Source organism: Squalius cephalus, assembly GCF_949319135.1.
Source record: "Squalius cephalus genome assembly, chromosome: 6".
NCBI lineage: Eukaryota > Metazoa > Chordata > Actinopteri > Cypriniformes > Leuciscidae > Squalius > Squalius cephalus.
Window position 1 is genome coordinate 28,813,707 of NC_137127.1, and position 27,366 is coordinate 28,841,072.

General features: G+C 37.7%; 1 protein-coding gene across 1 annotated transcript; it reads right to left on the minus strand.

The window, feature by feature from the left end:
• Positions 1-7,261: 7,261 nt before the first annotated feature.
• On the minus strand, positions 7,262-13,652 carry LOC307160657 (extracellular calcium-sensing receptor-like; the record flags this gene model as incomplete). The annotated part of the gene is made up of 6 exons (XM_079874849.1): positions 7,262-8,157; positions 8,253-8,376; positions 10,575-10,796; positions 11,840-12,673; positions 12,972-13,269; positions 13,426-13,652. The coding sequence occupies 6 exons, from the start codon at positions 13,650-13,652 to the stop codon at positions 7,262-7,264; spliced, it is 2,601 nt and encodes an 866-aa protein (XP_079730975.1).
• Positions 13,653-27,366: the final 13,714 nt, after the last annotated feature.

The following is a 27,366-nucleotide window of genomic DNA, read 5'->3' on the forward strand; positions in this document are numbered from 1 at the left end:
TTTGAGTTATGATCTTTGATATTTGAGTTATGACTAGTCAATCACCAGTTAGCGCTATTTTGAATTATATTTTTACTATTGGTAATTCAATTACAGATATCTTTAATAGAATGATGCCTAGTACAAAATCAATTATAGATAATAATTTAAATGAAAAGTTGAAAATTGTCAAAATATAAATGCTTATGTGTAATGCATTACGCATATATAACTTATATAAAATAAATATAATAAATAATTAGCAGCAAAAGCTGGGCAATTTTGGGTAACACTTTATTTTGATAGTCCGTTCGTTGAGACTTTACTAGTTATTAGTAGCCATTCAGTAGCTTGTCAACAGTGCATCAGTTGACATTCAACAACACTGTTTCAACAGACAAGTAACATACGTTCAACTGACTGCCTATAGACTATAAGGTACAATTCAAGTGTTAATCTACAGATTTTACGAAAAAGTGCCTGTTGACTGTCAATGTTATTTTGCAACAGGTTATTAACCAATTGGCGACTAACTTTCAATTGTCAACTAACTTTCTGTAGATTGAGTACCAACAACTCAAAATCAATCTGTCAGTTAAATGTCAACAGTCATGTCAGCATATGAAGTATATGATACTGTCTATCCTACTCAAGGGGTCTCATATGCATCAAATTAATGATTATTTTAGCTGATTTAAAAAAAATGTTTTAACCATTTGTAGATAATCTGTTGATAGTCAACTAAAGATTACATGTAGTTGCTTATTTGTTGCTTGTCAACAAATAAATTGTTTATGATCAGTAGACTATTAATAGACATTCTCAACTAAGCGTTAGTAGTGTAGCGAATACGACTCTGGGTAAATATGACTTAGCTCAAGAATATGGGGAATCTTGGGAATATTAATATTTATGACTCATGGTCATAATTCATAAGTCGCATGTACATTTAATTTATCAATTATCGAGACTATCTTGTTCTGTGACTGGTCTGACCGACATTTAATTCGTCCAGCGAAATAAATGTAAAATCATTACAGTCAAGAAGAGATATTCACAAACTTCAAGAGAGTTTCATGTCCTGGCCACGGACATCAACTTCCTGAGTTTATTAATTGAAACTACTCACGTAGTCTATATTTCGAGCTTGTAGCTTAAGATCTTTTAAAGTTTCATTGACTTATAAGGTGGATTTCCAAACACAGAGGCAGTGAAAAGTATTTATGAATTTTAATAAAGGCAAAACTAGAGATTATGAGCTACGAATATACACGTACGTAAAAATGCAAACAATAAACAAACAACATATAACCAAACAATAACATAAGTGATCAGAATGAAATGAAAGAAAGAAAGAAAGAAAAGAGAAAAAAAAGGGAAGGGGAACTTAATTCACAGTCCTAAGAGATAGACACCAGGAAAACAGCTTTTATCAACTCAATATACTTGCAGTATTCTGTGCTCTTTCAGTGCGATGCTGTAAAAGAGGCGCGCGTGTCCGGCTGGTTTGCGTCTGGCTTTGTCTTCTGGGTCGTTTTGCAAGACGATGTAAAGGCTTACTTGAATTTAAGTTACCGCGAAAATTAGGTTCGTCTTCCGTGTGGAAGAGGTTTAAAGTCTTTGTTGCAGCGACGGCAGGCTTTTACATGACGCGGGCCATGTGTCCCAGAGGCCAAGTCCAGGCCCGTTCAGCTGGAGCAGCGCTGCACGTGGAGAAGAAGGAGGAGGTCCAGGGACCGGAGGAAGAAGAGGAGAGATCAGCGGGATCGATGAGAGGAGAAGAGAGGATAAGAGAGAGAGTAAACTGAAGGCTTGGACTTTATCAATGTCCAATGTCCCGCCCCCTTTCTTGTGCAGGACGAATCGGCTGTCGAGGTTTTCCAGCGGGAAGATCCCTTTGCGTGTTAATGCAGCTCGACCCACGTGTGGAATCACGAGGGGGCAAAATATGATATTATGCTCGGGGTATTAAAATGCATGGAACCATAACGTTTATCACAGTCCCTTACCAAAAATCTCCTTCGTCTCGCGACGAGGATTAGAACAACACCAAAAACGAATAGTGACATAGATAGCAACATAGAGATACATTCATATGCATCATTATACACAAATAAAGTTTGATTAAACACACAATGAAATGGTCAGTATTTCCGTTATGGCAGGTGAAGACACTTGAGAAACATAGGAATACATATCAACATTTTAGGGAGTTTTCTCTGAAGAGTTTCATGTATGTTAAGGTGTTGGAATGTTGGCTTTACCAGAGGAACTGGATGAGATGCCGTCTTGAGGTCATAAAGTTTTATGGTCTGGGGGAGGATTACAACAGGACACGACTGAGGAATTCCTTTCAAGGAACATAAGTCTATAGGATTCCAACCTATATTCTAGCAAACCACACTTCTATTATTAATCAAAGTTAATCACAAATACATATCAGAAGGTATACACTCAAGAGCCATATCTCTACCTGAAATTGTACTCAAAGGAGGTTTTGTGTGTGGGGGGGTGAGTGTGTGTGTGTGCGTGGGTCATGAGGTTGTAAAGTCACAAAACTCTTCGGTGACTCTATTGTCCCTCTGGGGGAATCATTAACCAGTCAGTACAAAAGATGATGTGTTCGGAGATCACATGATGCACTTAATTACAAGCAGATGTCGTTGTGGCTACATTCCCCCTTTTTGTTAAACGAAATTCGGGATGGAATTCGTTGAACAACAAATAGGCACAACGAGTGTCAGGGCGTGGTCGGTGACCGTGGAGATGCACATCACCGTGCTAGACTTCTCTGAGTGTGAGTCCTGCTTTGGCAGTCAGGAGTCGGGCTGCTATCCATTGTGCCTACTTGTTGTTCGACAAAGTCCATCCCGGATTTCGTCTAACAACAGGGGGGATTATGTAGCAACAATGGCATCTGCTTTTCAAATTAAGGAATCATGTGACGTCAAAACACATCGTCTGGTTAATAATTTCCCCAGAGGGACATTTGAGCCATAAAGAGGACCCTGTTTTTAAGACCCCCTTTGTAAAACCCCCCTAGTTCAGTATTGACTTCCTGTGATTTTACAGCCTCAGGACATTCCAGAAGACACACACACACACACACACACACACTCGTGGACTTTCAACCAGAAACCCACCACGAGATGCAACTGAAGCACATTTCCATATATGGACTTCACATAGTAAAATGTCATTTTACCATTCATTACAAATTTATAATAGAGGTGTGACTTGCTAGAGTAAAATCTGTAATTCTGAAGGTTCATTGAAAGAAAATCACTCAATAGTGTCTTGTAATACGACCTCGACCTGGTCATAAACCTTTATGGTCCCAAAGCTGCAGCTCATCCAGTTCCTTGGCAAACCAACATTCCAACACATTTACTTTTCATGGAACTCTTCAGAGAAAACTCTTCAAATGTTTGATACATATTCCTTTATTTCCCAGGTGCCTTCACTTGCCATAACGGAAACGATGACAATTTTATTGTGTGTTTAATCAAACTTTATGTGTGTGTAATTATGCATATAGATGTAACATCATGTTGCCCCGACCTTTATCTGTCATAATTAGTATCTGTCTGACCGTCCTGTTTTAATTCAACCCGTCACACATAGTAAATTACAGTAAGATGTATTGTTCCAGGTGTACAATCTTAAGAAGAAATATGAATTCTTTCTCTCATAAGACATATGGTGAAAGTAGGCGTTTTCTCCTTCACACAAAGAGAATTTTCCCGCTTCAGAAAAGACAATCTGATTCGCTGTCGTTCCAAGAGAAGGCGTAAACAGATGTTTGTTAAAAGGCAGAAACCCCCTCATCACACTCTCTTCCTTCTTCGACCCCTCTTCTCTCTTCGATCCCGCTGACCTCCTCCTCTCCTCCCCGGCAGCGCTTCTCCAAGGATCATCTGAAGAAGGCCTTAGTCTTCTCCTCGGACCAACACATGTTCGAGTAGCTGCCTTGCCTTTGCAACTAAGCTCATCCGTGCCTTTCCCCTCAAAAAGGGAAATGATCTAATTTTCTCGGTAACTTAAATTCAAGTAAGCCTTTACATCGTCTTGCGAAACGACCCAGAAGACGAAGCCAGACGCAAACCAGCCGGACACGCGCACGCGCGCGTCCCCTTTTCCAGCATCGCACTGAAAGAGTACAACAGCTCGCAAGTACTATCTATCAACCTAAAAGTTGATTTCCTGGTCTCTCTCTCTCTTAGGTCTGCGAATTAAGTTACCCTTCTTCCTCTTCTCTTCTCTTTTCCCCCTTTTTCTTTCTTTCAGTTCATTCTGATCACTTATGTTATTGTTTGGTTATATGTTGTTTGTTTATTGTTTGCATTTTTACGTACGTTTATATTCATAGCTCATATAATCATAGTTTTGCATTTATTAAAATTCATAAATACTTTTCACTGCCTCTGTGTTTGAAAATCCACCATTCTAAAGTCAATGAAACAAAAGATCTTAAGCTACAAGCTCGAAATATAGACTACTTGAGTAGTTTTAATTAATAAACTCAGGAAGTTGATGTCCGTGGCCAGGACATGAAACTCTTGAAGTTTGTGAATATCTCTTCTTGACTGTAATGATTTTACATTTATTTCGCTGGACGAATTAAATGTCGGTCAGACCAGTCACAGAACAAGATAATCTCGATAATTGATAAAATAAATGTACATGCGACTTATGAATTATGACCATGAGTCATAGTTATTAATATTTCCAAAATTCCCTAGGTTCTTGAGCTAATTCAAATTTACCCAGAGTCGTATTCGTTACAGTAGATATATTTTAGGACTATCTAATTAAAGTGAAAAAGAGTTTATATCAGTAGAAAGTCTATAACCTATCAACAGATTGCATACCTAACCTGACTGAAGTAGAACAAACACTATGGCCAGCACATCAGAGAAAAAAAAAATCACTTTTATTAAATTAAAAAAAAAAAAATTATAAAAAAAAATACAACCCATTATTTACTAGGATATCACGATCACATCTGAACCATCTGATTATGTGAAAACAATTATATTGAGCATTCCAAATGAGAAAACTCTCAATAGTCTACATCATTTCAAATACCTGAGGCCAAGATCAAAAGTTATAAACAACAAATAACAATAATTATTAATTAATACATTTAGCCTTTCATGACAGTAAGCGTTACAGAAAATCGCATTTATTAAATGCAGTTTAACGTTATAACAGTTACTCATTTAAGAAATAATCTCTGTTCCTGCTGCAAACGCGCTTCGGAGGATTAACAGACAAGACTATAGTTTAAACCCTTAACAATACCTTCTTTAATCGTTTAACCATTTTGTAAAATTTAGTTTATTTAACGTTACGGTGAGACACAAAAGGCGTTTTCTCCTATAGAACCATAATACACCAAAACACAATATAAATTAACAAAATACATAATTTTTATTAGCGAACGTAACGTTAGATGTAATCCAAATCTTTATAATCCATACACAAGCAAGAAACAGATCCAAATTCAGCCCTTCATCCACATCCAGCAATCTCCATCTCCATTCTCAGCAGCGACCGTAAATGTCAAATCCCGCGCTCGTGATGAATTTAAATTCAAAAATTGCACCCTCAAGAAGCGTTACGACATGTTTTACGGCAGTGATATCAAACGCTCATTGGCTCTCGCCTGCTTCGTCACAGATTGCAGCATGCCGTGTTTCAGTTGAAACAACATTGAAATGCAGAAGCGCGCGCGCCGTCTTCACGCAGAGGGAAGCTGGGTTAACATTTTCATGGATTAATAACTTAAATTCTGCTCTGTCCCTTATACAAAACTATTATATACTGCCAGAGAGGACTGCAACACATCGTCATTTGAGCGACTTTTGGTACTGATTTACATTTTCGCAATAAATTATTATGATTACACATCTGTTGTTTTTCTTCATAATTTTAGCCTGCATAGTTTTAAGAAATGGTTATGGGTAGGTTTAGGGGCAGGAGTAGGATTAATGTTAGTGGCTCAAAATATATTTTAATGCTATTAATAAAACTGGCATTTCCCTACACATCTCTGTCCATAAAGTGTTGTATTCTTTTTATATTCTGTATAAAATGAGTAATTTATATTTAGGTTTGGGAGTAGGGTTAAGGGAACTTACATTTATCTATAAAACAGTATAAGGGAAATGATACAGATATCTTTATGATTCGTAAACGTTTTGTAGCTGTGAATTCGTAATAATTCTACATTGCAGACATGTCTGTATCATACATTTCAGCATCTATCCAAACGTACAAAAAAAGTATGTTTTCAATCTGTTGATAGGTTATAGACTTTCTACTGATATAAACTGTTTTTCACTTTAATTAGATAGTCCTAAAATGTATCTACTAACACTTAGTGGATAATGTCTATTAATAGTCTACTGATCATAAACAATTTATTTGTTGACAAGCAACAGATCTAATCTTTAGTTGACTATCAACAGATTATCTACAAATGGTTAAAACATTTTTAAAAACAGTTTTAAATCAGCTAAAATAATCATTAATTTGATGCACATGAGACCCCTTGAGTAGGATATACAGTATCATATACTTCATATGCTGACATGACTGTTGACATTTAACTGACAGATTGATCTTGAGTTGTTGGTACTCAATCTACAGAAAGTTAGTTGACAATTGAAAGTTAGTCGCCAATTGGTTAATAACCTGTTGCAAAATAACATTGACAGTCAACAGGCACTTTTTCGTAAAATCTGTAGATTAACACTTGAATTGTACCTTATAGTCTATAGGCAGTCAGTTGAACGTATGTTACTTGTCTGTTGAAACAGTGTTGTTGAATGTCAACTGATGCACTGTTGACAAGCTACTGAATGGCTACTAATAACTAGTAAAGTCTCAACGAACGGACTATCAAAATAAAGTGTTACCCAATTTTGTTACTAAAATGCTTTCACTGTGAACTGCTTTAATTTTGAGCAAGAAATAAAGGGAAAGTGGCTTTATTGCATCAGATAAATGTAACATTTCCTTATGTCTGAGGTTTAGTTTAGGTTTGTGATCTCTTCCCAAGAATAAAACCTACTCCGGAGCATGTTAGTACAATTCTTAGCACAATTCTTAGGTTTAATAACTGGTCAACTTATATGAGTTATATTAATATTTTTGCTAAGGAATAACTGTGGACTATCCCTGTAAGTAAGAGCATGGCGTGAGTGAATTTTGCACACGTTCAGCCCTGTAAGCATTAATCCTGTAACCTGATGAACTAGACTTGAATAAAAAAGTACTATTTTTTCATCATATGCTTTTTGTCATTTCTCTCAGGTTTCATAAGTACAATATAACACTTAGGAGCAAATATACACAGCAAGAGACCAAAGGCAGAAGCTAGAATAGCAAAGACATGGACAGCAACCATATACTTTCCACGGGAGCTCACATAAACTGGAATGAATGTTATCCACACAGCAAAAAATATAAGCATGCTAAATGTGATGAATTTAGCCTCATTAAAGTTGTCTGGTAGTTTTCTGGCCAAAAATGCTAATAAGAAACACAAAGAAGCAAGTAGGCCAATATATCCTAACACACACCAAAAACCAATTTCAGATCCTACAGCACATTCAACAATTATTGTTGCACTCATGAACTTGGTGTTATATGCAGCAACAGGAGACTTAGTTGTTAACCACACGATGCAAATAAGTGCTTGCACAAAAGTGCACAAGATTACACTTGATCTTTGTTTAGCAGGGCCAAACCACTTCATGACATTACTACCAGGGAGGGTGGCCCTGAATGCCATTAAAACTACTACAGTTTTTGCCAAGATGCATGAAATACAGAGAGTAAAGCTGATTCCAAAGGCTGGATACCGAGTCCGGCATAACCAGTCAGTGGGCTTCCCTATAAATGTCAGGCCAATCAGAAAGCATGCGCAGAGGAACAGGAGGAGAAGGAAACTTAACTCCATATTGTTTCCTCGTATGACTGGTGTTTTCCTGTACATTATAAACACACCAAGCACTGCTAATGCTGCACAGGCCCCGAATGCTGAAACTGCCCATAAGATTATTCCCAAAGGCTCCTGAAAGGACAAAAACTCTAATGTTTTGGGAATGCACTGGTCTTGGGCTTGGTTTGGCCATGTTTCCTTTGAACATGTCAGGCAATCATTTGAGTCTGTGGAAAATTTGGAGGAAAGGGGAAGCATAAAACACAGATTTTTCCTTCTTCTCAGAAAACCACTAAGAGAGGAACTGTGAAAAACTTCACACCTGTTTCATTACTGATCTCTCCTTCAGCACACGGTATGCAGTCAAAGCAGCAAACTGGCTTTCCTTTTTGCCTGGCCTTCCTAGAGCCTGGCATACAGCTTAGACTGCACAATGATTCTGGTTCCTAATAACCACAACAGAACAAGCAGTAGAACAACGCTACATTTACTTAACTCTTTGTGTAGGGACATTTTGACAGATAACCATAATTTATGCACAATTTTCTAAATAACTTAAAATATTGCAGGATAATCTAAATCAGGGGTGTCAAATTATGCTGCTGGAGGTTTCTAGCGAGTCAGAAGTCCTTGGGCCTGCCCCAATACCTACAGGTGCTGGTCATAAAATTAGAATATCATCAAAAATTTGATTTATTTCAAGAATTCAACTTAACAGGTGAAACTAATATATTATATAGACTCATTACATGCAAAGTGAGATATTTCAAGCCTTTATTTGTTATAATTTTGATGATTATGGCTTACAGCTTATGAAACCCACAAAATCAAAAATCCCAGAAAATTAGAATATTACATGAAATCACACAGTAATTACACAGTAATACCATGGTCATTGAACCAGGTTTTGGTTCTTTTGGCAGTGTGGGCAGGTGCAAATCCTGCTGGAAAATGAAGGAAGCATGAAGTGCTCTGAAAATGTCCTGGTAGACGGTTGCGTTGACTCTGGATTTAATAAAGCACAGTGGACCAAAGTCCTCTTTTCTGATGAGAGCAAATTTTGCATCTCATTTGGAAACCAAGGTCCCAGAGTCTGGAGGAAGAATGGAGAGGCACACAATCCAAGATGCTTGAAGTTCATTGTGAAGGTTCCACAGTCTGTGTTGGTTTGGGGAGCCATGACATCAGCTGGTGTTGGTCCACTGTGCTGTCCACTCAACGCAGCTGTCTACCAGGACATTTTCAGAGCACTTCATGCTTCCTTCAGCAGACAAGCTTTATGGAGATGCTGACTTCATTTTCCAGCAGGATTTGCACCTGTCCACACTGCCAAAAGAACCAAAACCTGGTTCAATGACCATGGTATTACTGTGTAATTACTGTGTGATTTCATGTAATATTCTAATTTTCTGGCATTTTGATTTCATGGGTTTCATAAGCTGTAAGCCATAATCATCAAAATTATAACAAATAAAGGCTTGAAATATCTCACTTTGCATGTAATGAGTCTATATAATATATTAGTTTCACCTGTTAAGTTGAATTCTTGAAATAAATCAACTTTTTGATGATATTCTAATTTTATGACCAGCATCTGTATACTTGCAGTCTTTGCAGTTGAGCACTTGTCTACTTTCATAATACTATTTCCTGTATTTGGCCCAGTTGTTCAAGTGACATGAAGACTGCAGTGTTGCAAAAATACAAGCTTTTTTAAAAGAGCTTAATTTACACATTTTTATTTTAAATGGGTCCTTTTATGCTTTATCACTTTTTCAACTTTAGTTAGTGTGTAATGTTGCTGTTTGAGCATAAAAAAAGATTTGCAAGCTCAAAGTTCACTCCAAAGGGAGATATTTTATTTAAAAACAAAAATCAAGTTTTTAATGCTGTTTATATGACTAGTGGTGTTTTTAATATGGTTTAAGACAAACTATGTGTACATTTATAAGTCAACACCATTGATGAGTATTTTCTCCTTAAAACTGCAGTGAACCAAAGACAGTCTCAAAAACGCGGTTTGAAATCGTTGGTGTTTCTGACGTCACAAACTACCTTGTAACCAATCACGTCAATGTGTGGTCCTCAACGGGTGGATCTGTGAGCTGGTGTGAGTGAGTGGAGGCGGGTCTAATATTTAAATAATCTCTGCCCATCTCCAATTTTAAGAGCATACAAGTTCTTGAACATTATGCATGATGTGATATGCTTAGCATCAAAGCGGTATTAGAGATACTGTGGATTTAGTGTACATCAAGGGCACTGATCTTTGGCATTTACCAGACCTTAGACAGTCTTGCACACTTACTTCTTGTTATTGGCCAAAACTGCAAGTGTGGGTATTGGGCTAGATACCTTGATTAGCTGGTTCAGGTGTGTTTAATTAGATGAGACTAAACTCTGCAGGACAGTGAGCCTCAAGGATCAGGATTGAACACCCCTGATCTACATAAAACAATGAAAATGTACTCATGTATAATATATTAAAATGTGTATGTGTTTAGTATGAAAAAAAATCAACAGTGCATTTCCATTTAAAATTATGAAACTGGATGCTTCTTAGTTCAGCAATAAACATTAAGTAGAGATGAAGAAACAGCAAACATAGTAAACAATATCTGGTGATGAGTGGGATGGCACACACCTTCTCTCCTCTGTGCCACATAATTACTGGCTCATCTATTATTAGGTCCTTGTCTTCTTCAAGGGAGGCATCATAGAATCCCACTCTCACTAGTTGAAGGGAGCCGTCAGACCCTCTTTGCCAGTTCATCAGATCGTAGGATGCAACTGGATCACCACTGTCATCAAATCTGACCTCTTCCCCTAATGTTGTGAAATGTGTTCGTTTCATGTAGTGCAGGAGCTAAGGTGAAGGTTGGGAGAAAGGATAATGCAAAGTAATGAACACATTAAAATACATATATATATATATATATATATACAGTGCTATGCATAAGTTTAGACACCCATGCTAAAGTTGACTAAAAAGAGGAATAAAAAATCATCTTTTGGAAATTGAACTTAATGCCTTAATCAAAAAAATTAGGAAAAATCCAACCTTTAAGGACACCAATTTTCTTTGTGAATGAATAATGTATTGTAAATAAATAAATGTTCTTCCTTAAAATACAGGGTGCATAATTCTGGACACCCCTATGTTAAATTCCCATAGAGGCAGGCAGATTTTTATTTTTAAAGGCCAGTTACTACATGGATCCAGGATACTATGCATCCTGATAAAGTTCCCTTGGCCTTTGGAATTAAAATAGCCCCACATCATCACATAGCCTTCACCATACCTAGAGATTGGCATGGAGTACTTTCCATAAGATCATCTCTCAATGCAAATCAAACTAGCTATTAGGCTAACTGAAATAAAACCATGCCAATCTCTAGGTATAGTGAAGGCTATGTGATGATGTGTGGCTATTTTAATTCCAAAGGCCAAGGGAACTTTATCAGGATGCATAGTATCCTGGATCCATGAAGTAACTGGCCTTTAAAAATAAAAATCTGCCTGCCTCTATGGGAATTTAACATAGGGGTGTCCAAACTTATGCACCCTGTATTTTAAGGAAGAACATTTATTTATTTACGATACATTATTCATTCACAAAGAAAATTGGTGTCCTTAAAGGTTGGATTTTTCCTAATTTTTTAAATTAAGGCATTAAGTTCAATTTCCAAAAGATTATTTTTTATTCCTCTTTTTAGTCAACTTTAGCATGGGTGTCTAAACTTATGCATAGCACTGTATATATATATATTAGAGTTTTTTCCCTTATTTTTGTATAATTTAGCCATTGCTAAAATACTTGCACAATAATAATTACTTAGTAACACATTATCAGAGGAGAATGTAAAATATAAAGTAACACACACACACACACACACACACACACACACCTGCCATGGCAGAATTTGATACAGACTCCCACATGTCCCATTTTGAAAGGGGCCCTTTCCTGGGACACATGTGCTCATGTCATGTAGTGCATGTGCTATGAGATACACAGCCTTATAAACATTGTAGGACACTCTGAGTTGTGACACATCTGAATAAGGAGTGTACACATCATCCAAACTCTCATTGCCATTGCAGGGTGGCCAGTTCTGTGCTGCTTCTCCATGTACATGGGTTTTTAAGGACCCATTCAGCCGACAACGGAAAGTCTCTTCCCAAAACTCAGATAGGAAATGGGACGTCTGAGCAACAGAAACACTTACTCTTCTGAGGTAACTGCCAAAATGTGGGATATCAGCTCTCCGTATGGCAAACCCCAATGTTCCCTTTAATAGATCACCAAAATCCTCCCAGAGGGCTTTTGATGTGGCCCAGGCCTCACTGGCAATCCACTGTAGATGAGTAACATTTTGCCGTCTGCACTCTTTCAGGATACCATGCAGATATGAATCCACAGAGAAGCTTATTATGACAGTGGCAGAAGAAGATTTTAAAATGTTCACGAGTTCCTCTGCTGCATCTTGCGTCAGTGCAACAGGATAAAGGTTGACATAAGCAGGACAAATATTAAATTTTTCTGACTCTTTCAGGAAGAGCTGGATGGCAAACTGAGCATAGTCTGTATCCACACCGATCAACCCGACCCATGTCCAATGAAAATAATGAACAAGTTTTACCAAAGCTTTAATTTGAAATAAATCACTTGGCATTGTTCGCATGAATGCTGGAAACTCTCTCTTGTTACTGAGACAGGAACAGGATGCAAAGTAGCTCACCTAAAATATGAAAACATTAAGATTAGCAGTGCAGTAGCAGTACAAGGCAACATCTTTATCAACATAACATTGTATATGGACCAAAATGATCAATATTTTCATATAATAAATTATAAAAACATGCAAATGTACGCATGTTAATCTAAATGATACAGCATCATGCATCATGCATCATGCATCAATACATCATCACAATTTTCATTACCAAGAAAAATAAATTATATTATTGTTAATAAAATAATATTTTAAATATTAATATATTCTGTATATTTTGTAAATTTAATATATTTTGTTTTACTAAAGGTATTTTGAAGGAGCTTAGACTTCTCAGAACAGCCATGGATATTCCTGATGATGCCTCTCCCACAATTACAGGGCTAGGCTGCTTTTGTGTGTCTTCACAGCTTTGTCCACTGTCCCTCTCTGGCTGTCCATTGACCAGGAGAAGAGACCTCTTGACAGATACAGGTATGTCATCACCGCTGTCTCTAATGTGGTAGCCCAGAGATAGGTTCGGCAAAAGGTCTTGCCGCTGGTTTATTTCTCTCACAGCAAAGATCATTGTCTGCATCCACCTCAGTGCTCGAGGGGTAAAGCTGCAACAGATTTCAAAAACACTGAATGAATTAAACAACTTGCAATGCAGCAAACAAAAATGCATTTTCTTTTAGTTCAGAGAGACTAAGAACAATTTTTAACTATTGTATTCTTTCACAGATCATCTATAAGAAGAAATATAAAACACAACACACAATTTATACTTAGTAGGTTTAGGTTTGGTCCTAAAAGAAGAAACCAATGATACAGGACTGAAATGCAAAGGAAATAGCCCTCCCAAAACCACATCCCCCCCCTGGTAAAATGTGTATGTATCGTCATCTCCCTGATAGATGCACCTATCTTTATTTTTATATTGACTCTGCACACCAATACACAACAGAAACCAAAGTGTGAGGAGGGTGACATAAAATAGTGCCATAACTGAATTATAATCTGGTGTTTACAGAATTTATAAACAATCTGTGATTGAGGGATGGCCTTAAGCTTGGTATTTTGTATTTTCGTTAATTTCATTGTAGCTACTGCTCATGTATAAAACATTTTGCAGGGGATACAGTGTAATATAAGATTCAATTGTAACTGTGCGAGGAGCATACTATAAGTAACAGCAATGACCAACTTATATAATTATTATATCTATGTTATTGATAATGCAATTATTTTTTAATAATATCTGATATGTGTAACTTGTCACTAATAAGTGTTTCCATCTGGGATTTTTTTAAAATTTATTTTCTCACCTCTCTAATCAAGTCAAGTCAAGTCATCTTCATTTATATAGCGCTATATATATAATATATAACTAAAGTTAGTTTTGATTGATTCGCTTCCGTCGCAACGATCATTTGTTATTAAATTAGGGGCTGCCAAGACGACACCATTCTCTCTACACAGACTTTAAACGCGAACCTGTGATAAACGCTGATGGCGTTCACATGAGCATTAAGAATTGGTTTTATAGTTATGTGCGTTTGAATATATGCGCGCAGGTTTGTAATTCCCTACAAACCAAGCCTAAACAAAGTATTGGTCTTTCCTTATAAATTTTGATATAGAATTTTATTTTATTTTATCACTTTGGGGTAGGTACGCGGAACGAATTTCCCGAAAACGCTTTATCTGTAGAGTGGTAAAGGGATCCTCCATAGGGAGAGACTAGTTGGCACTTCAGCACTGCGTTGTCATCGGGTCCAGGTGAAGGTCCTTCGTCAGATCTGGATACGGCCTGGATCCGGCAGGCTGCGGGAAAACCTCGGGATAAAAAAAGACACTAAAATTAGCGTAGATGCCATTCTTCTTATGATGTAACAAGTACATCAGAATTTATGGGAAGTGTTCCCGGTTCTGGCTGACCTAATCTATGCAGCCTAACATTGAATTATAGAAGTCTATAATGTGTTATGTGTATGCTAGGTCAAAGAGATGTGTTTTTAGTCTAGCTTTGAACTAACAGAGTGTGTCTGCTTCCCAGACAATGTTAGGAAGACTGTTCCAAAGTTTTGGTGCTAAATAGGAAAAGGATCTACCGCCAGCAGTCGATTTTGATATTCTAGGTATTATCAACTGGCCGGAATTTTGAGATCGCAATAGACGTGAAGGACTATAATGCGTTATGAGCTCGCTCAAGTACTGCGGAGCTAAACCATTTAGTGCTTTGTAAGTAATCAGCAATATTTTAAAATGTATACGATGTTTAATAGGGAGCCAATGCAGTGTTGACAGAACTGGGCTAATATGGTCATACTTCCTGGTTCTGGTAAGAACTCGAACTGCTGCGTTTTGAACTAGCTGTAGTTTGTTTATTAAGCGTGCAGGGCAACCACCCAGTAGAGCATTACAATAATCTAGCCTTGAGGTCATGAACGCATGAACTAATTGTTCCGCATTTGTCAATGAGAGCATATGGCGTAATTTAGATATATTTTTAAGATGGAAAAATGCGGTTTTACAGATACTAGACACGTGACTTTCAAAATGAAAGTTTGGTATCAAAGAGCACACCCAGGTTCCTAACCGACGACGAAGACTTAACAGAGCAGCCATCAAGTGTTAGACAGTATTCTAGGTTATTACGTGAGGAAGTTTTTTGTCCAATAATTAGAATCTCTGTTTTTTCAGAATTTAGTAGTAGGAAATTACGAGTCATCCAATTTTTTTATATCAGCTATGCATTCCGTTAATTTTGTGAATTGGTAAGTTTCGTTAGGTTTTGAAGAAATATCCAGCTGAGTATCGTCGGCATAACAGTGAAAGCTAATTCCATGTTTCCCAATGATATCTCCTAATGGTAGCATGTACAGAGTTTCTTCAGACCACTAAGCACAAGGTGACTGCCAGTATCAATCAACCGGAGACTTTATAATATGAGTTGTTAGGACATGACATTTATACTCCTTTAAAGTAACTCCTAGTTATTTGATTTGATGTAATATTGGAGCCTGTTCTTTGAATTGTCATCTACTGTGTCACAGCAACTGCCTTATTTGATGTAAACAGATTTAGATTGTAGATTTACAAGTGGAGGTGTTACTGATATTTCCCAGGTGATGCTCCTTTCTTACAAGAACACAGAGTTTAACCCTCTGGGGTCTGGGGTGTTTTTGGGGTCCTTGAGATGTTCTGACATGCCCTGACATTTGTGCTTTTTTCAGTTGCTTATAAACATATTAATGGTAAAGGTGTAAATTCACTCTATATAGCACAAACAGGACTTCCATAATATGTGAGCCACATGTATGTACATGTTTTCATTTTTGAGAGAATAATGTTTATGCATGGTTATCGAAAAAACTAAAAATGAATGTTTCTGAAATAAGGCCACAAAACACATACTAAATATGTGGCAATAAGACTTTTGACTAATGGATGTCATCGCCTAGTGTTTTTTCTTCAAAATGATATGAAAATCATCCTGCCTAATCATTCACATAAAACGATACATTGATTTTAGTTTTGTGAAACACTTTTAGTTTGGAAAGCCAATATGCGGATGGGGCGTAAACGCTCCAACAGCATCATGCATATTTAGTAGTTCACACCTGGTGAGACTACGTCCCTGCATACTTAATGAGCCATTCATTCAGATGTGTCACCTATAGCTAACTTAAATATACAAGCTTCATAAAAATGATCATTCTAGGAGAAAATTTCAGATGGCATTTAGAGGCTTTTGCATCTGAACTCTTCATATATACACACACACATATATATATATATGCATGCACATACATACTTTATAATCTTTTCAAAACTAGTCAACATCTTTCAAAACTAAAGTATACATTTTATCATACGTATTTCAAAGTAAAGGATTCATTAGTTAGTTGATGACTTTATTTTTGACAAAACACATACAGTATATATTCCTCATCTCAGTATAGCAATAGAGTTTGCTAAAAGCTGTTCATTCAATACAGCAGTATTTGAAAATCGATCATATTTTGTAAAATTACATTTATATTTGCATTTATGTCAAAACCTAGACACTTTTAAACATCAAAGGGACATTTATTAATATGTATTCGTGTCAAAATGACAAATAAACAGATTTTCCTATTCAATTTTGCATGGAAACGCTTCCAAGACGCTTGCGTTTCACGTGAAAAATAGGCGTCGGTTCTATTTCTAGAATGCACGCGTTTTCCACGCAGCTCGTGCCGCACCTGAGACGCGCGTCTCACACAGGCAGTGTGCAAACTCTAAACTGTTAACATGGGAGCCGAAATAAAAATGGACACGCCACACAGCTGAGACGCTTACGCCACGCATCCAGTGTTTCACCGGCCTTCTCCAGCGGATGTGGCCGTTTCACAGGTTTGTATGGATCGCCTCACATTTGCGTTTGAATAGCGCGGTCTCCGTAGGCGGAGTCACATTAAAACTTAATTAGCTGAGATGAGAACGACTGACATCTCTCTCTTTACATACATATTATATAAACTGTGAATATTTGTTTTTTATAAAAATTACTTCGTTTAAAAGAAGATAATTCAAGCTTCATGCCTGTGTGTCTGTATGCCTGTTTGACTGAGTATTCGCTGAGTTACAGTTCATTTTCAGACGCGTTTCAGAATTGACTTCACTGACGGAGAGTAGGCAGAACTCGCATCATGTTTATTTTTCTTTATTTAGCGAAAAGCACAACACTTTGTTTTTATTATGAGCATATATCACCGGGTGATTAAAGAAAAAGAAAAGAAATGAGCGGCAGGTGTGGAGGGGGAGGAGCTAGAGTGCTGATTGGGGCACATGCTCCCAAAAGTTGAGTATAAAAGGCCATTTTGAAGAGAGAAGGAGGAGAGAGGAGGGCACGAGGAGATGTGAGGCGCGCAGCACGTGAGCGGCCGCGGCCGCTGATGCGGAGGGAGGCCGCGAGAGAGAGAGCAAGAGAGAGACAGAGAAAACTTCGGCTGGATTGCGGGCGGAAGCCTTGGGTGCACCGTGAGTCTGTTGAATTGCAGTTTTATTGTGGAAATGAGCACGAGTGGAACCTTGCAGTGTGTGGTGGATATGCGAGTGTGGGAATTGTTTCTGCTGTTCACTCGCAGTCACAGCTGTTCATTAACCTCTTCTCTGCCTGAATATGCTGTATTGGTGAAACACCACTTTAATCTCTTCTCTGCCTGAACCTGCTGCATTGGTGAAATGCCATTAACCTCTCTCTGTCTGAAAGTGCTGAGATACGCGAAGAGAACGTTGAAGAGAACGCGGAAGCTGTGAATTATGTTCATTCCTCTCTCTGTCTGAAGGTGCTGAGATACGCGAAGAGAACGCTGAAGAAGAGAACGCGGAAGCTGTGAATTATGTTCATTCCTCTCTCTGTCTGAAGGTGCTGAGATACGCGAAGAGCTCGCTGAAGAAGAGAACGCGGAAGCTGTGAATTATGTTCATTCCTCTCTCTGTCTGAAGGTGCTGAGATACGCGAAGAGAACGCTGAAGAAGAGAACGCGGAAGCTGTGAATTATGTTCATTCCTCTCTCTGTCTGAAGGTGCTGAGATACGCGAAGAGCTCGCTGAAGAAGAGAACGCGGAAGCTGTGAATTATGTTCATTCCTCTCTCTGTCTGAAGGTGCTGAGATACGCGAAGAGAACGCTGAAGAAGAGAACGCGGAAGCTGTGAATTATGTTCATTCCTCTCTCTGTCTGAAGGTGCTGAGATACGCGAAGAGCTCGCTGAAGAAGAGAACGCGGAAGCTGTGAATTATGTTCATTCCTCTCTCTGTCTGAAGGTGCTGAGATACGCGAAGAGAACGCTGAAGAAGAGAACGCGGAAGCTGTGAATTATGTTCATTCCTCTCTCTTTCCGAAGGTGCTGAGCTACGCGAAGAGCTCGCTGAAGAAGAGAACGCGGAAGCTGTGAATTACGTTCATTCCTCTCTCTGCCCGAGGCTGGTGAAGAGCCTGCTAGTGCTGGAAGAGCCTGTTAATGCTGGAAGAGCTTGCTAATGCTGGAAGGGCCTGCTAATGCTAGTAAAGAGCCTGCTAATGCTGTGAGTTATACGTTTCCTCCACTCTCCGAGCCCAGTGAAGAACCTGCTAGTGCTGTGAGAAGAACCTGCTAATGCTGTGAGATATACGTATCCTCCACTCTCTGTCTGAGTCCAGTGAAGAACCTGCTAATGCTGTGAGATATATGTATCCTCCACTCTCTGTCTGAGTCCAGTGAAGAACCTGCTAATGCTGTGAGATATATGTGTCCTCCACTCTCTGTCTGAGTCCAGTGAAGAACCTGCTCCCCAAAAGAAGAGAATGCTGAAGAGATGTTTTAAAATTGTTTTTATTATTTAATAAAGAGTATATTTATTTTGAATTCTGTGTCTGCCTGTCTCCTTCGTGTCCACGGCCAGCTCCTCAGGGGCGGCACGCAAGCGAAGGGGTGGGCGGCCCGCTGGCGCTCCACCCCGACCTGTGACACATACACACAAAAAATACACACTAAACAGAATCGATTGATGTATAACACAAGCATATAAGATAAACATTTTTTTTTTTTTTTTTTTTTTTTTTTGCACTCATACGGAAAAAAACGAGCCTATCGCGCCGGCGCGATAGCCGACCCCAGGGGGTTAACTTGGGGAAAAAAATAACATAATAATTTACTGTATATTTTTTATAAAGTGAACTCTTCCTAACATTTCTACAAAAAAATTAACTAAGATCTTGACAACACTTTAGTTGTTATCAACACAGTGACCATCAAGAAATAAATGAAATTATATTAGGTTAATACCTTAGAGGTGCAAAGCAAATGTAGGTGCCTGTATTTGCGGTTATAAATGTTCATTGTAAACATCCATGATAAGGACTTACCTAGCTATCATCACATAAAGACTGTGTCTGTTCCCCGAATTTGGAAATCCAAAAAACGTTTCAACCCATCTAAGGTTAAAAATTTTATTGATGTTCAACAAATAAAAAACAGCTATAATACAGATGAGCAAATTATAAAGCTTGGGTTGCTGAATATTCGATCCCTTACTTCAAAAGCACTTATTGTTAATGATATGATTACTGACTATAATCTAGATGTGCTGTGTTTGACAGAAACCTGGCTAAAACCAAACGATTACATTACTTTAACCCTCTGAGGTCGGCAATCACGCCGGCGTGATCTGCTCATTTTTTTCTTTATCAGTGCGAAAGAGATTCAAATTACTCTATTAAATGTTGATATTACATGCTTGTGTTATACATCAATCGATCCTGTTAAGTGTGTATTTTTTGTGTGTATACTCACAATAAAAACAACGTGTTGTGCTTTTTGCCAAATAAAGAAAAGTAAACATGATGCGAGTTCTGCCTACTCTCCGTCAGTGAAGTCAATTCTGAAACGCGTCCGAAAATGAACTGTAACTCACCGAATACTCAGTCAAACAGGCATACAGACACACAGGCATGAAGCTTGAATTCTCTTCTTTTAAATGAAGTAATTTTTATAAAAAACAATTATTCACAGTTTATGTAATATGTATGTAAAGAGAGAGATGTCAGTCGTTCTTATCTCAGCTAATTAAGTTTTAATGTGACTCCGCCCACGGAGACCGCGCTATACAAACGCAAATGTGAGGCGATCCATACAAACCTGTGAAACGCCCACATCAGCTGGATAAGGCCGGTGACACACTGGATGCGTGGCGTAAGCATCTCAGCTGCGTGGCGTGTCCGTTTTTATTTCGGCTCCTATGTTAACAGTTTAGAGTTTGCACACTGCCTGCGTGAGACGCGCGTCTCAGGCGCGGCATGAGCCGCGCGGAAAACACGTGCATGCTAGAAATAGAACCGACGCCTATTTTTCACGCGACACGCAAGCGTCTTGGAAGCGTTTCCATGCTAAATTGAATAGGAAAATCTGTTTATATGTCATTTTGACACGAATACATATTAATAAATGTCATTTTGATGTTTAAAAGTGTCTAGGTTTTGACATAAATGCAAATATAAATGTAATTTTACAAAATATTATCGATTTTCAAATACTGCTGTATTGAATGAACAGCTTTTAGCAAACTCTATTGCTATACTGAGATGAGGAATATATACTGTATGTGTTTTGTCAAAAATAAAGTCATCAACTAACTAATGAATCCTTTACTTTGAAATACGTATGATAAAATGTATACTTTAGTTTTGAAAGACGTTGACTAGTTTTGAATAGATTATAAAGTTTTTACTGTACAATAGACTGCCACATCAAATAAGCTTTTGTTTGCCAATTTTGCTCATATGTTAAATACAGTATGTTTTGTCAAAAATAAAGTCATTAAATAATACGTTTTGTATACTTTAGTTTTTACAAAGAAAGATTACACTTGAATTGTTGTTGTAATTGTAACCTTTTTAATAAAAAAAATATATTTACAAGGTAGATGTAAACAAACTATTAAAAGGTAAATATAATTTTTTTCTTTAAATAATTTGTATTGTGTTTTATTAGTGACAAATTTGGGGAGAGGATAAATATTCTAAAACTGAAAATACAGTATGAGAATTAACTGCACAATTACTAGACATGTTTACCTTGGATATTATACAATTTGCAAGCACAATTTGTGGAAAAATAAAAAAAATTGCGATGCTTCCAACTGTGAACCAATTTGGTAGTGTGTGTATATATATTAGAGGTGGGCATAGATTAATTTTTTTAATCTAGATTAATCTAGATTAATTTTGAAATTAATCTAGATTAATCTAGATTAAAATGGCTCATTTGAATTCTGCCGAAGGCATTCAGAATATGTGTGCTACCCAAATAATGACTATAAAAGTAAGTCTTTGAGAACGGGTTTCTCAAGCCAGGTGGCACATTAGACCAGGGGCTCATCTCCTGTTTCCAAAATGCATCACAAACTGCTTGAGAAAGCTGTTCTACTCATAGACTGTAAAAGGTTACTACTGTACTGTTACCGTACGTAGGCAACATTAGGTAGGCCTATGTTATTATCAACTACTATAGGCTATCAATTAGGGATGGGCGATATGGCCTAAAATCCATATTGTGATATACATTGCAGCCTCTTGCGATAACGATATTATAATAAAACCATTTCAGAACAGGTTACACAGACCCTGCTAAACAACTGCTAAATGTTTTTTTTTTTTTTTTTTGTTTTTTTTTTTTTTGAAAGGGTGTAGGCCTATGTAGTTTTGAGAACATATATTGTGCAAAACTGTAAGTATACAACATAATTTTGCAGATAAATAAAATTTAAGTACACTAGCTGCAGAGACTTTTAGGTCTGTTTATTATGGCTTGGAGCTTATGAAACCCCAAATTTAAAATGAGAATATTGTCTAACTGATGTCTTTTCAGTTAAAAAGAAACACAACAACGATTCTTAAAATCGGGCGCTTTTAATAAAAAGAGATTATGTGCTACACCACTCACTAAGATATATTGGGAATAATACGCCCGCGCTGGTATTCAGTGATATGTTTCGTTTTGAATTTGAGGTGGTAGAACGGATTAGTCGTGTGTTTACTTACCGAACTGTTACACCACACAGTCTACGTCGGACGGCTTAAATCCGAACCAAGTCCAAATAATGGATGTTGCACGGATCTTTTACACCAGCTTTCACTTTCAGCCGTGTTTACTTAAGATGACGACGAATATGATGCGTTGCAGCCGGGTGTTCCTCGCGGCCGCGGGTAGATTGCGTCATCATAGCTTGTGTAGCTTGAGCCAGCTCCCAACCTTTTACTGTCTATGCTCCCAACCCAATTTGGAGAATAGATTAACGGCGATATTTTTTTTATCGCGCGATAAGAGTCTCGCGTTAACGCAGCGCGTTAACGCCGATAACGGCCCACCACTAATATATATATATATATATATATGTGTGTGTGTGTGTGTGTGTGTGTGTGTATATGAAGAGTTCAGATGCAAAAGCCTCTAAATGCCATCTGAAATTTTCTTCTAGAATGATCATTTTTATGAAGCTTGTATATTTAATTTAGCTATAGGTGACACACCTGAATGAATGGCTCATTAAGTATGCAGGGGCATTGTCTCATCAGGTGTGAACTGCTAAATATGCATGATCGCTTACGCCCCATCCGCATATTGCCTTTCCAAACTAAAAGTGTTTCACAAAACTTAAATCAATGTATCGTTTTATGTGAATGATTAGGCAGGATGATTTTCGCACCATTTTGAAGAAAAAACCCTAGGCGACGACATCCATTAGTCAAAAGTCTTATTGACACATATTTAGTATGTGTTTTGTTCAGAAACTTTCATTTTTAGTTTTTTCAATAACCATGCATAAACATTATTCTCTCAAAAATGAAAACATGTACATACATGTGGCTCACATATTATGGTAGTCCTGTTTGTGCTAAATAGAGTGTATTTTTTTTTTTTTTGCCATTGATATGTTTATAAGCAACTGAAAAAAGCACAAATGTCAGGGCATGTCAGAACATCTCAAGGACCCCAAAAACACCCCAGACCCCAGAGGGTTAAATGAGTCCACCCGCAAGATTACTGTTATAAACATGAACCTCGTTTGAAAGGCAAAGGGGGAGGTGTTGCTGTAATTTATAGTAATATTTTCAAAACCACTAAGAAATCTAGTTTTAAATATACTTCTTTTGAAGTGTTGGTGCTTAATGTAAACATATATAGTGTAAATGACAAATCACGTTTGAGATTTGTGCTGGCTACTGTATACAGGCCACCAGGGCACCATAAATATTTTATCAAAGAATTTGCTGACTTTCTAACAGAGGTAGTATTGGCTGCAGATAAAGTACTAATTGTTGGTGATTTTAAAATACATATAAATAATGAAAAAGATGCATTGGGATTGGCATTTAAAGACATTTTGAACTATATTGGAGTTAGACAACACATGTCAGGACCTACTCATTTTCGTAATCATACTCTAGATCTAATATTATCACACGGAATAAATGTTGATGCCGTTGAATTTCCGCAGAAGAGCGATGACATCTCAGATCATTATCTAGTCTCGTGTAAATTACATTTAGCCAAGGCTGCAAAGCCGACTCCGTGTTACAAATATGTGAGACCTATCACTTCTGCCACTAAAGATTGCTTTTATTGCTTAATAATCTTCCTAATCAGTTTCATCATCTCAGCATCCCGGATAGCTTAGAAGAACTCGATATTGCAACAGAAACTTTTAACTCTCTCTTTTTCAGCACTTTAGACACAGTTGCTCCGTTGCGCTTAAAGAAGATTAAAGAAAATAGTCCAATGCCGTGGTACAACGAGAACACTCAGGCACTTAAGAGAGCAGCCAGAAAAATGGAGCGCAACTGGAAGAAAACAAAACTAGTGGTATTTCGCATTTCATGGAAAGAGAGTTCGATTGCATACAGAGAGGCCTTAAAAGCTGCTAGATCTGCTTATTTGTCAACCCTGTTAGAATAAAATAAACAAAACCCTAGGTATTTATTTGAAACAGTGGCTAAACTAACGAAAAAGAAAGCTTCAAGCCCAGAAATTTCCAAGCAACACAGCAGTAATGACTTTATGAACTTCTTCACTCATAAGATTGATAATATCAGGGCCAAAATTATAACTATGCAACCATCTACTACAGTATCACATCAGGGAGTGCACGGTAGTCTCCCTGAGGAAAAATGTGATTCATTTATTGCTATAGGAGAGGAAGAATTTGCTAAACTCATTAAATCATCTAAACCGACAACATGTATGTTCGACCCTATACCGACTAAGCTACTGAAAGAGATGCTTCCAGAGGTCACAGATCCTCTTCTTACTATCATCAATTCATCTTTGTCTCTAGGATACGTACCAAAAACCTGGCTATGATTGAACCGCTTGTTAAAAAAACGCAACTTGATCCTACAGAATTAGTCAATTACAGGCCAATCTCGAATCTACCCTTTCTGTCAAAGATACTAGAAAAGGCAGTATCTTCACAACTACAGATGTGGCCTTTAAAAATGCGCGTCTCAGAGAGAAGAATGCCGCGAGCACTTCCGAAATTCTGCTGGATCCTGCAGAAGGGGGATTAGGTGTTGGACGCAGGAAATACTAAAACCTGTAGATGGCAGTCGTGTTTCATGTAGGCCATACTGACGACAATACTGTATGTGTGCTCGACTTCATGCTGAGCATACTGTATGATATTGAAGTAACATGACAGGGATTCTCGGTGCTTTGGCAGTACTTTGATGTCATACACATGCACGCTTTTTGGCAAACGTTTGGTTGGCGAAGTTTTCTTTTGCCAGTTACATAAACAGTCACATATTCTTCATAAAAATCCGACTCAAACGCGCATCATTTGTCTTATTTTTTTTCTGTGTACTTACAGTAGAAGAGATGTGATGTATGATAACTGAGTCTTATAACACAATAATTCGCGAGGACTTTTGAAGAGACCGATAGCATTTGCGCAATATCATTAACTAGTTTATCTAATTTTACAGTTCCTTTTTGCATCTGAATGTTTTTAATAGCTTTAACATGGTTGTAATGCGCTTTTCTGCATTACTGTACAGTACTTTTTATATTATCATGTTTCCCTTTACATAGGTGTCGATTTCGGTGGGGACGGTGGGGACGGTGGGTACGCGTACCCACCAGATTTCGTCATGAGTCATTTTGTACCCACCACTTTTAACTTCCGTCCATATTAATTTGACTTTTGGTTCGATTTTTTTGACCGATTTGTTCGATTTTTTTATGAGGAGCAATATGAGAGAGAAATTTGGTAATCATTGTCTGACCCAACAAAAAAACATTATAATATTAATTTTATTTTATTTTTCGTGTTCGCATTTATGAGGGAAAAAACAACGTGTCAGTTCTCGGTTACGGACGTGAGCGCTCTGAAAGCGGCACTAAAAGACTGCTTTAAAACTTTCACAGAGACCTCAAACAGAACAGCTGCCTTTCTTTAAATTGAATTTCGTTTTGTATTAATTATATCTTAATTTTAATCAATGTTTCATGAACCAATTACCTGGATTTAATAAATAAGAAGTAAATATAGCAGAATCACGACATGGAGGCGCCGGTGAGTGAACTGGAGTTCGTCTCATAAATGAACCGAAACTCAGCGTATAATGCACATTCACATTCACAGCGTATTTAGACACATTTAGACGCATTCATAATCATTACTTTTACTGGTTCTTGTGGCAAGCTTTATGCCTGCGGTCGTGCGCTTGAGTGCGGCTATATTACGTAAACGCTCATTATCCTGTAGGCTATACAAGTAATTAAATTAATATAAAGGGGCGATTTGTCCACGAATGACTTAAATGAACAACTAGCCTAGTCGACTAGAAAAAAAAACTTTTAGTCGGAAGCAGCCCTTATTCCACATATTTTCGAACCAGGCAACAGGACATCTGGGTTGAGCGAGCGACCCTGCGGAATGAACGAGTGGAGCGGAATATTCAGAAATGCGCTCTCCACTCACGAGCTCTGATCGGAACAAACCCGAACCTCACTGTCTGCTGAACTTGCGCAGAAACATCAAAATATAACCAGCTTTTTAAAATGGTTTTTAAAACTAAACACTATTTTAGCACAAATTATGAGCTTATTGGCGATTTTTTTATAATTATTGACAAAATTAGAATATAGTAAAAGTTTTTTTTTTTTTTTTTAAGTTTTGGGTGGGCCTGTTGAAAAGTGGGGCCATGCCTGAGCTACAGGACATCGTCTTTCAAAACATAACCTGCGCGAAAGAGAGAAAAAAAAATGAATGCGTCATTGTACCCAGCACTTCTGAAAATGCACTTCCGAATGTGTCTCTGTCCCCAGCACATCAAACCAAACTGACGCCCTAAGCATAAGTGCAAGCAAACAGCAGAGTTTCCAATGATCAATAAAACAGCATGTGCTGTAAATAAATTTAACTCATCCATAACAACATTAAGTAGAAAAAGAGCAATGACAAATAAGATCAAACTAACAATTTAAATGTCTTTTAGAAATCTGTCTACTCAAGTAGGCCTACAGAAAAAAAAACTAAATCTAAAAACTTAAAGCTAGGGTAGGTAATCCTGTTCAGAAACACTTTTTTTTATACTGGGTGAAATGGTCCTTCCATCCTGAGAGTAGTCAATACATTATGTGTTCAGAAAAAGGAATGAAAACAATCAGACCTCTGTAGCAGCTGCAGGACAGTAAAAACTCTGACCAATCACTGCCACTCGGTCCGAGTGTAAAGAACCAATCAGATGCCTTCAGAGCCAGGAGGAGTGTCTTAGCAGTGTCAATCAAGTTCGCGTACGCGCTGATCGCCCCTCTCTTGCACAGCGCGTTCCGTCATTCAAAATCAAGATTGCCGGTGTGCCGAGCAGCTGTGCTAATGGCGGACAAACAACCAAAACTGCCAATTTCTCGAGTGGAACCTGCTCATACAACAAAGACAGGTAAACGGAAAAAGACCGATGACGATAAACAAGCCCGTCGGAGCCCATTGACTCAGTGTTAAAACTCTAGCCGCATAACATACAGATAAAATGTCACGCACTGTGCAAAGCAACAATTGAAACCTGCTAATTCACTGGCTTGTCATGTTGCTAAAATAATGTACTAGCAAACCTTATTTAGCATTACATATCGCTAGAATAATTATTTACATAGCCTACTGCAACGTTAGTTACCGTTATATTATCTT